Source organism: Megalops cyprinoides, chromosome 2, assembly GCF_013368585.1.
Source record: "Megalops cyprinoides isolate fMegCyp1 chromosome 2, fMegCyp1.pri, whole genome shotgun sequence".
NCBI lineage: Eukaryota > Metazoa > Chordata > Actinopteri > Elopiformes > Megalopidae > Megalops > Megalops cyprinoides.
This window is the reverse complement of record NC_050584.1, coordinates 15,168,379-15,180,409: the sequence shown is the minus strand read 5'-3', so window position 1 is coordinate 15,180,409 and position 12,031 is coordinate 15,168,379. Positions and strand designations below refer to the sequence as shown.

The 12,031-nt window shown below is 42.4% G+C and overlaps 1 protein-coding gene across 3 annotated transcripts in view; it reads right to left on the bottom strand.

The window, feature by feature from the left end:
- The window catches only part of ctnnd2a (catenin (cadherin-associated protein), delta 2a), a 271,850-nt gene that overhangs the window by 130,735 nt on the left and 129,084 nt on the right, over positions 1-12,031 (bottom strand). For all 3 annotated transcript variants that reach the window (XM_036520857.1, XM_036520856.1, XM_036520858.1), the window contains 2 exons: positions 11,076-11,613; positions 6,689-6,880 (listed from right to left, as the gene is read on the bottom strand). In XM_036520857.1, coding sequence (XP_036376750.1) covers positions 6,689-6,880; positions 11,076-11,613 — 730 coding nt within the window. The remainder of the gene's footprint in view (positions 1-6,688; positions 6,881-11,075; positions 11,614-12,031) is intronic.

Genomic DNA, 12,031 nt, shown 5'->3' with positions numbered 1-12,031 from the left:
CATTTGGAACAGGGCAATATTTGAATGGGGATGGAAGCCATGCTGTTCAGTCATCCTTTAAGACAGCACTTCCTTTAGGGCTGGGTTAATCCCTTTTTAATTCCAAAATGCTATTTTCCAGCAAATTCTTGCCGTGTGCTGGTGTCCTTGTACTTAATACACAAAGCCTAATTGACTTGATTGAGTTAGAATTTCAATGCTAGACACTCTGGGACCTTCAACAATACCGCATGCAAATGAGGAAAATTGCTTGAAAGGAATTAAGAGTTAATACATTTCTTCAGTTGAAACAGACTTTGTAATTCCCCTGCAAAGAGATGAAAACTAAATGAAAGATACACCTGGTGAATTTCTGCACAAAGCAGCCATATTAACAAATATGATGCACAGAAGTACATCAATAGACTACAGGCCCCAGCTAGTTCAGTTACACAACAAACAAATTTGAGACTTCAAATATGTAAAATGCCTCAAACATTACTCCACAATTAAAAGGAAGCACAAATACCCAGGGGTGAAGTTGACCTAATGCTGATTATACACACGCCTGCATGACTGCCTTCAAGTCAGACCGTACTAGGTGATACGTTTTTGGGAGACAACATCCACAGGTCTTGTTAGACAGGCCTTTATGAACAAACGTGAAAAATTACATGTGAATTATTCTAGTAATTACAGTTTCTGGATATGTATCAAACTGCAGTCAAGCAATAATAGCTAAATAAAGCTTGAAAACAAACTGAATTTCACACTTACAGATCAGAAGATGTCCTGAAATATCAATATAACTACACAAGAAAGCAATGTTTACCCTTACAAATTGCATTTCCTGAACTGCCAGAGAAGGTCTGACCCATCACAGTCAACATCACAGGATTAATATTTACCCTCCTTCCGCTCCTGTTCCACCCTGGGGTTGTGCTTGTTTTCCACTGTCCAGTGTCAGGCTCTGATTGGCCTGACACTCAGGTCCATGTGAGTGCCCATTCACAAAGCTCCAAAAACAGACTCATACGCCGGATTTCTGTGCCCAGCTGCTGACAGTGACAATGTCTTCCTCTTTCCACAGGGAACGAGAGAACGAGAGGGAACCAATGTGTCGGGAACACAAGGGATTATGGTCCTGTACATTGCAGGCAAACACATCCGCACACCCTTCACCTTCCCATTCCAATATACTCAAACAACACTCCAGGAAGCTCTGTCCTATCCTCGCATTTTAGTGTGAGCCCTTGTTAAAAAGGTGGCAAAGAGATACCAACGTGAGGGTATATAAAATTTTAAAAACTGTAATGTTTATCCATAACCACTCCATGAAATAGGTGCCACTTCCTGTGTGGGCCTTGATCACCAACTGCTGATCATCACAGATGGATGACCTTATGGCACCATGCTATAGGATATTTACTCTATGTTGCTGCATCCTGACTCTATGATGGAAAGCTCTGAGACATCTAACAACAATATGAATAAATCAAAATTATGGTAAATGACGGCATACTACAGACAGTACTCTTCAAGGTAGCATTAGTGAGACAGAGGAGGAGAAATACACAAGGCTGGCCAGGCGCCCGGCTTCACACAGAGAATGAAATCTAATCCGCCGGGAGGGGGGAAATGAGCTCAGTGCACACGTATGTCTCCTAATAGGTCACATTTAACCCACCAATGAATCCGGGGCCCAGTCCAAGCTATTCCACACCTAACAGATCATGCAAAAACACCCCAGCTGAGCTTTAACTGAAGGCCATATGAGTTCCCTGCAGTGATGGAGCCATACTACAGGCAGGCTTCACCTTCATCGCTCAAACTCTCCATCTCCATCAACAGTGAATATCAGAGCCAATCTCAGTCCATTACATTGCATTATTTATTTGCAGAAAAGATGCTCTCATCCAGGGCAACTTACATAATTTACACTCTACATATTACCCACTTATACAGCTGGATATTTAATGAGGTAATTCAGGTTAAGTACCTCGATGAAGGATAGGTCGGCAATGCCGCTCCCTGACAACACCTCCATCTTGACAGAAAAAAAAATGCTTTAAAAACCTACCAAAATGATGTAATGCATTTTTGTGTTGATTTGTACTGATGTAATGGATTTTCTACAGTGGGTCACGCCACCACTGAGAGTGACAGGAGACAGGGTGACCTGGCTCTACCAATGGATACCTTCCCCTGCCTTATCCTCAGAGACACATCGTGGTAAAGCCCTCCTTCGACAGTGTCAGGCTGCCCTCTCACAGGGGCTGAGCCGCGCCGTCATTGGCACCTGCATAATTCAACAGACAATCACCACAAAGCACTCCACCCTGCAGCCACCTACCGGTGCTCTGTTACAGTCTTAATACCTCTTTAGCACAGCAATTGGAGGCATTAGTACAAACAAGGCTATTAGTTCATAGTGCCATCCAAAGGTCTAATGATTTACTTAGTCAAAGGGCCAAGTGTTTTTGGGACTAGCCCTGCCTGAAGTCTGTCCACCAGACTTTCAAACAGGCATAATGCACAGCTTGGTCACCATGACTGATTAATTGCCTTTAAATAAGGATTTCACTGTGCACTGCATTTGGAGCACAGGCATGAGTGGTGCTAGACTGACCTTATTTAATTATAAAAAGGGCTTTGTCTGTTCTGTGTCCGGTCCACTATTTCCACGGGCAGAGATCACCTGTCTTAACAAGGTAACAGTGAGCCACCAGGACTCCAGGTCACCCTGAAAGGACCCAAAGGCAGTGTTCTGACTCGGAAGCAGGGTAATGGCTTTAATAAAAGAAGTGGCAGCTGGGTAGAACCGGCCGTGGACACACACTCCGCCTGGTGAATATAAAATGTCTCTGGGTCAGAGTTGTCATGGTGAGAATTCAACCACAGAGTAATTGAATGCGGTCTCTGAGAAGGCACAGCAGGAACCAGACTGGATCAAACACATATCTAGGAGTCCAATTTCAGACAATGCTCTCTTCAGGGTATCATCACGCATTAAAAGCTTCATTAAAACAGAGTCTGTAAGTTATGATGTCCACATGAATAGGGAATAAGCACTCTGTTATTGTCTGACAGTGCAGCCAGTGACGGAAGTGGTGAGTAGAATATTAACAATGATTTATAACGATTGTGTGCAGCTACTGTATGTCACAATCAGGCTGAAGACAACAGTACTATAATTGCGCTTCTTAAGAACCAAAAATTAAGAGGTTATCCAATCATGTCAGTGCATTCAATAACAATGCAAAATTAATATGCTGTTGATACAGGGAGCATTTAAGCATTAATTATAATTACTAGTAGCAGTCACAATTACAATGACAGTTCCTTTTGCCTTACTGTAAATTAAGGATGTCATTACTTATATGTGATGGCATTTTACTGAGCACATGCAACCGCTACAAAAATGTTCTTAAACAACAGAATTGAAATATAGGTTGGGTAGCAAGGCAATAATTTATTAATCACTTCCACTGTGCACGTTAAACTCTGTCTCAGGTCTCCAAGATGACATATTCTCAGCTTTTAGTTTCACAATAGAAACATTTCAAATCAACCTTGGATCACAGACTCAAAACCATTAGCAGCTTGAATGCTTTTTTTTTTTTTACTCTTCCTTTTTCACACCTAATTGATTTACTATTTTATTTTCCGTGCTTGGAAATATTACTGATCCCATTATTAACTTTTGCTTTGTTTGAATATTACTACCATACCTATGAGTGTGATACCTAGTATACTATCTGAGACAGGCAGGCCAGCAATATTAACTAAGACTCAGGATATGATACTGTCAACTGACTACAGTACCTGATGGTTCTAAAACTGTTATAGAAAGCTTGTCACTACAAATAGGAAGGGAACTGCCTTTAGGTATTCTTAGATCTAGTCCATACAAATGTTAGAAAAGAAATGCAATCAAAACAAAAGTTCACTCTCCCTAGTAAAAATATTTCATTTTTTACACAAGCTATTAAATTAAATGTACTTAGGTATACTTGCACATCCTCTGCATGATCTGATTTATTCAATATGTTGTCTATACATAGGGGATGAGGAGTCTGTTGATGTTAGAATCAAGGTGGAGGTATGGCGTACACACTGCAGATGCCTTCAGGAGAGTAAAGAGAATTTTGAATGAACACAACTGGCAAATCTGGGCTGATACAATGTGTGTGTTTACACTTGGCATATTCAGGCTCTAGGCTGTATGTGCTGTTTGCTTTGCTGGGCTTGGATTATTAACCTCAAGTATTCTTTAGCACACCATCTGGAAAATATTGTCTATGTCAGTGCAGAATTGCATCCAAAGGGATATTCCTTGTATATAGGGGACGGTCCAGAAGAAGATTTTTGACCAAATCCTTCTTCAATGACTCGTTCCGGTGACAACACTGCTTAATTCTACAATCAGGTTACAAATGCAATATAATACAAGCTCATTGCTTACAATTCAAATGAAATTAATTTGCATAAACACTTAACAGTTTATCTGAACACAAAATATCTTATTCTCATTATCTGCTGCAATGAGAAAATTTGAGAAGCATTCAAAGTTTTATCATTTAAGGAGCTTTCTTCAGGTCCCTATGTCCTGTACTGGATATGAAGTAACTGTGTCATGTCTCTATGCACTTTGTCTCTCCTGAACAGAATGCTGTCTTCTCACTCCAAACTGCCTGCTGCCAGTGAAAACAAATAAGGCAAATGAAGCAACCACAAAAGTAAGCATTTAAAAAAAAAGAAATGTTCTTGACTGATTACCATAACATAGGGCAGTCTAGAAATTGCCATGACAGGCAATGTCAATAGTTTCAGCTATCTGGGATGAAAAAAAAAAAAAGAAGCTGTTGAAGTTGAAGATTCAAAAAGCCCCACCAGAACTTCAACATACTAGGAAACTAATTCAAATAACTCCTTGTAGTTGCCCTTATTGCCAGAATCTTTACCCTAATCGTACCCTCTAACAGTTCATGTCACCCCAGCAAGGATGCTGCACCAAACAAACATTTCAGAACTGCCCTATTCTTCCTCAACGTTTTGTGATTCTCTGCTTCTTGGACATGAGCGGTTTCATCAACTGAATGCTCAGCCCATGTTCTGCTGGCTAGACTTAATAAAGCAGTTCCACTGGTGTACGCTTTCCAGTTCTCATGCTTTTTGCAAGCTCTGTCACCATTGCAGAGATCACCAAACCCGTTCTTGACCATGTCAGCCAACTGGGCTAGCAGTACATTGGCTTTGCAATCATGCTACCAGTAAGCCACTCTACCCTCTTATAGCAGATTTGAGAAGGTCAATTTGTACATCCTGACTTTTGAACCAAATAAATGGCATGTTTTGGTCTACACTCGGATGTAATGCCAAATTTTCCTCTTTACTAATGGATTCAATCAAGTCACATAAAATCTGATCTACAGTGTTCTTCATTTACAGCCACGTAAGCAATCTGCTAACTATCATTAGCCTGCTAGCCAAAATAACTACATGTGAGGCCAGCAACTGTACAACTGTAACTGCACAAAACAAAAATCAAACCCTTGAAAACTCACACCAATTTATTGATTTTAAATTTTAACAAGAATAAAAAGATTATTTAAACTCCACAATCCAGATAAATTACTCTCATCTATCAATTTCTGTGAGTGCCTTAATTAATCAAAAGGTATGATTAGTTGTCTATAAGGTGTCTGAACTTGAGCAAGATCCATTGATCATTATAATATCCTTGGTTAACACCCCTGCAGAACGAGCTCTGTGCAACTATATGTGAAGCCAGTGTTTCGGGTGGGGCTAAAATGCTCATCATAATGTTATTATTGTCCAGTCAGAAACAGACAAAACATCTCATTAACTTCTTTTGAAATCTGCTTTTCGAATAGAATTCATTGGGAAGTCCAGCTTCCATGGGCCAGCTTGACCTGGACAAGAGGGGGTTTTAAGATCTATGATGGAGCATTTCCACCAAATATTTCATGGCAAAACAACAGCTATTAGTGTGCATGGAATCCTGCTTTACATTTGTGGATTTTAGTTATGTAACAAGAAAAAAGCTGGAACTGCTTTGATTCATTTTGGCTTCCCTTGCCTCCTCCGTGCAGCTGCCACTGGTACGTGCAGGATATTAGCGCAGTAAAGGATCATGAGGTAGTTTTCAAGCATGATCTAAGCTTTGCTCTATTCATCCAAACAAAGGATAATGCAGCATATTTAACTGTGGTTATGGCCGCTATGCTAATGCGAAAGATTAAGTTCTGCCACATTAATGGCTTTGAAGAAACAATATAATGAACTGTGACGGAGCCAAATATTTTCATAAATAATGAGCCGCTAATGGGATTTACATACCTAAACAGAAATCAAGATAAGCTAAATGATCTGGTAATACAATAAAAAGTGTGCAAGCATCTTTAGTACTGCCGGTAATTGTTATGCGTTGGGTCAAACCCATTTTTCTTGCAACAAATGACTGCTGCAACTCTAACCTTGTTTAATCCATTCAGACAATAATGAGGCTGCTTCTCAGCCGTTGGCATGAACCATGCATGGTGAATCTTCATTAGAACTACTGAAAATATATATATACATATTCTGCCTGACACCCACACAAATATAGACAGCGTATATACAAATAGGCTAACACAAAAATAAACGCACAAGCAACACATGCATGGCAGCATCCCCGTAGGCCTACCTGTATTGGTGCGGTAGGTGCCGGTGTGTCCCGGTGGCAGGGGTTCACCCTGGCTCTGGCTCAGACTCCGCATGGGGGCTTTCTGGTAGACCCTGTCCTCATAGATAGGGTCAATGTGATGCTCAGGAGACTGCAGCGGCCTCAGATCTGTCCCCAAGTGGCTGTGCTGGCTGCTATATGACCCCCTGGATCCTGTCCACAAAGAGAATGACTCCTTCACATCTCTGTAAGGGGAGGGGTGTCATTCCTGAAGTGCCAGCCACTACCGTTAAAATAAAGATTAATTCATTTCATGCCATATGTCATCAACAAGCTTACTAATGACTACACACTAAAGTTGTCAATACCACTACTGCAGATACTCCTTCCTCTGACATTGATCGCATTAAATGTCTGTTTTGGTTGGTTGCTGAAAGGAACTGCACATCAAAACTGACCATGGCACTGAAAAAGAGAGCCAATCGATATCAGTTCTCCCTCCCAATCAAATGAAAGTGCAGGTGTCTCCTGAGGAATGCCTGTTGACTTGGAGGTCAGCCCCTGAGCCCGGTATTCGAGCTGGCTATTGCTGATGTTAAGGGAATGGGAGTATCTCAGAGCCCAACTGAGACACATTTCTTAAGAAACAGCTTCCACTAGCAAAAACCCTTGCCATCAAAATATACAAAAGTGCTCAGGGGCATAAGCATGTGAAATTCTTGCAGGGGAACTAATCTAACTGCAATTGATTTGCCTTACTTTTGAGTAACAGCTTTGGGAAAGAACCGCTTTTCTCTTTGAGTATTATGAGCTTTACAGTCCTCACAATGACCAAACAATGTGCAAGAAACAATAAACATTCCCCTTGTTTCAATGTGTGACTAAGACTTGAGCACTACTCATACTGAAGGCCGATTGAATCTGGCCTTGGAACAATGAGTGAAAATGTGACTTTCACCTTGTCCATTCAGCAGGCCTGGTCATGTAAGGCTGTGGCAAGCTCTAATTCCATTAGAGGGAGATAATTTCTATCCTCATGCTGGGCCCAACTCTGTGTTAGTTTTCAGCAGAATGTAATTCCTCAAATTTACAGACAATGAGAACCTGGAGTTTCAGCGCTCTCTCCCTCTAATCACCTTATCAGTGTCAGCCAGCTGTATGCCTCTGTTCCCTAACCTGATTCCTCTGTTGAGGGGAAGATCTTTAGGGATAAGTAAGAACTTGCTAAACCCAATAGAAACCTCGCTCATTTCCAACGGGGTTGGCAAATCTTCCCGCAGAAGCCCCGGGATGGGGAAGAGCCTGGATCCGTCAATCAGAATTAGAGAAGAACACTGTTTACAGAGAAAAAACCCATATCCATATTCTACACTGGGAGTTGAATGGAAATGCCACTAACAGATGCAAAATAGGAAGAAACAACCCAAAAAAAAGATCAAACAAAACACAGTCAGCCATGATGCCAATGGCCTTGCATCCTGACCATATGAAAACATTCGAAGGCAACCTCCCTTACAAAGTCTCTGACACAAGCACATTCAAACTGTCAGCTAAGCATTTCTGGGACATGGCTTGGACTGCCAGTCAGGTTTTCTGCCAGTCACCTGTGAGTTTTACATTTTTACTCCAAAGCCATCCTCCCAAAGGATAAGCACAGTCTAACTGTGTTCCAGTAGCATGTAATTATGCAATTTGGGTAACTCCTTTGTAATACAGTAAACTATGTTAAACATAATATCCAATTTAGAAGGGGAAACGAAACTGCAAAAAGAACAAAGTAAAATACCTACTCCTAGCTCATTCTTACGTAAACTTTTTTTGTCTTTTCAAATGGTTGACCTTGGATTATATATTGACTTTGACAAAAAAGATAAGGCCCCGAAATCAATTGAGAATCATTTGTCCTCATTCTTTGAACGTCATAAGGTTGTGACATTTGCATCTGTCTGTTGAAACCTGCTTCAAAAGCAAGAAGCTCAAGCAGTAATCTACAATTCCTGCTTGAACAGCCCATGGCTCCGGGTGCCTGCAACTTATTTAGTCTTTAGAAAAGCTTGAAATGGTAATTACAGTCAAACTGAAGTTGCACAAGTGAGAGAGAGACCTGAGAAACTGGCTTAATCAAAACCAAGCGTAATCACTTTTTAATCGGTTTTCTTTTCATCTGTACGCAAGAACATGTTCCTTCTTTTTTTCTGATGGGAAAAGGCATGGCTCAGGCCTGGCTGTGTTTTTGGAGCTACTGATACACAAACAAGTAGCTAATACCAAGACAAATAAAGTCAATATCTAACAGTTAAGTATACCGTGCTAAAAACCCCTATACCAAGAATATGTTTAAAAAAATCCATATCATTGAAATTTGTCTTGTCTGCTTTTCTTGTAAAATTGATTGCGTTCATTACAATATCTTGTCAAATCATTTGGGCTCTGGAAGAGGTTCAGAAATTCTATTGCCATAAAATTAATTCACCTGAAATGGAAAGTACAACTTAAATGTATTGAACTATAACAGAATGCCACACACTGAGCAAATATTTTTTTATCAAGTGCATTGCATTAAACACGATGTGGCACACAGCACATCCTGAAGTGTTTGGTTGTTTTGAAACTCTTTACAGTATGTCTTATTTCAATATTTCCTCACAATAAAATAACACAATGTCCTGTTACTGGTACAGGTTAACAAGCACACATTTGTTTAAATTAAGAGGCATCCTGACTTTGTTATTGCCTTGCATTAGTTCTTTCTACTCTATGACCTGCACTTGTACTTGAAAACTGCTACCTGGGGTTGGTACATCATACATCCACAGACATTAGCTTGGGGGACAGTTTTTAGTGCTGTTTCTTAAAGACAGCATATTATAAACTGACAACATTTTTGCTACAGTGAACTCTGCATTCAACCTCCAGAACAATTTCCTTCACCGCTTCCCTCAGACTTAAACGTCCTTGGGGCTTAATGACACACATCAGTTGCCCCTTATGAACAGAGCCCCCAAAGCTCTACATCATCAAAGACAGGAAACCTAATGCAGCAAATCCACTGTAAAGAATAGGCAGCCTAATGTACTTCACACAAGTTCCCCCCTGTAATTGCCTTCAAACGCGATCAACCTTGGGTCCATGCAAGCAAAGCCCCTGGGTCCTCCCACTACAAAGTGAAACCAGCAGCGACGGAATCCCGCCGGGCCAGGCCGGGCACGTCACTGCCGGGGCGAGGCAGAGGTGCACCTCCAAGGCATCGTATTTTAATCAAAGTGACATCAGGGTGCAGCCAGTGGTTAAGGCTGGCTTCTGCTGCCATTCCAATGTTTGCTTTTCCGCCTCCTCGTCGTTCGTCAGCGCGGCAGCCGACTTTAGCCGAGTGACAGGTGATACAGAGGAAAATCAATAGAGCCACGGCGCACTCTCAGAATATCAATTTTCTGGGTTTTTTAGATAATGAACTTCTGGGGAACACTCGATTGTCTAAATGTGGGAAAGTAAGCTCATCAGATCAAAATGGTGGATGCTGTCAGTCCCTCATGGGGCTAAAAGCAGATCCTCTCCAGAGCTGTCTGTTCTTTTCTGTTTTAAGAGGTGCCATTTCTCATTTTATGAGATCGACCCGTTTGTCGTCCTTGATATTTTTAAAAATGGACTATTTGGATTCCAAATTAAAAAAAAAAAATACAAACAGGAAAAAAGAAAATTGAATTCAAAGAGGCACAGCTAATTAAAATAATAGTCTGATGCATGAGTCTGAGTCACACAGCTCATCCGTATTCCACACCTCTTTGATGTTTTGGTGAGCATTGTTAACACAAATCAGCTTTCGTATCAAAGTGCTGCACTCTTTCAAAGGATGAGATCTTATCTCAAGACTTAAGGCTGCAATAGAGAAAGAGGCCTCCCATGACATTTTTGCATAGGATGAAAAACAAAGGAACCACTCAGAAGCAAAGCAGGTCCCCTGATGCCGTCATCCTCTTATGCATTTCTACATTATAAACAGGTCAGATGTGCTCCCTGTTGTCAGTGAAATTTAACTCCATACGTTTCACCAAGCAACCCGTGCGCTTCTACCGAATTCCAACACAAACTAATGTTCAGATCTGAGAATCAAATGAGATCAAATGTCTAAACTTTTCCCAGCACATGGGATGAGTCAGATTTTGCTCAGCCATCCTGAGTGCTGAGGGTAAGTGGGCTAGTGCCTTGGTGAAGCATTTCCATGACCCCTCGAGCAATCACAACAAAAGAGGAGCAAGGTCGCTGGCTTCAGAATAAACAACCCCCTTGAGGAAGATCACTCCACATGCTGGAGTGGCACATCACAAACTTCATGTGCTGGACACCAGGGTCGTTAGAACAGGGTGGAATCAGCAGCACTACAGGGGACTGAGAAGGGCGCGGTCCCTACCTGCTAGGCTGCCTGGTCTCTGCAGGGTGGCCGTGGCGTACAGGTCATGGGAGAGCTTGTACTGCTCGGAGGAGTGCACCAGGCGCTTGGTGGGGGACAGCGTGGCGTAGTTGCCCACAGTGGAGCTGATCTGGTGGATCGGGGAGGAGGTGGAGGCGTTGGGCGGGGAGGCCACCCGCAGCGGCGAGGAGGGGTGCCCGGAGGAGGACACCACAATGTTGATGGGGGAGCTGGTGCTGTAAGACTTGGCCAGCCGGCTGGGGGACTGCTTGGGCGAGGAGGAGACCCGCTGGGTGGTGGCGTAACCGGGCGTGTCGGAGGCCGAGCCGAGGCGCTGCAGCTTGGTCGGGGAGCCCACCGACTGCATGGACAGCGGGGAGCTCACGCGCTGCGCCGGCAGGGTGGAGCTGGAGTAGTAGATGGAGGTTGTCTGCTGCGAGTCGGGCAGGTGGAAGGCGCTTCCATGGCTTGGCGCGAAGGACTCCCGCGACTGCGAGGACTCGCCGGCAGCAAGCTGAGCCGCTCGGTTTGACGTCACCTGTGGGATACAGGGCAGCACATGATGTCACCTCAGTCTCTGGCTACTCAAACTGTGGGCTACTTATGGATAAAAGGGGAACCATTTTGATTCCAGTTGTAGAGCACCTCAATGAATGCCATGATCTGGAATATAGCAAAGCATTGTGCATAGAGGAGCATTGTGCATATATGATGAACAGGGTTTCTGTTATCTGCTAATTACTGGTTTTTGCCTGGTAAAATTTATAAAAAAATGATAAATTAAAAACTTGCCACTCAAAATATCCAGTAATAATGCTCATACAAAATGTAGCTATAACGAAGGCTATCCCTAAACAGGACATTTGTGTTTTGACAGCGAAACAGCCTATTAACAGCCAACTGAATCAGCAGCCGCACCTCTCATTGATGCCAAGTGTGCACAACGAGATTTAGTG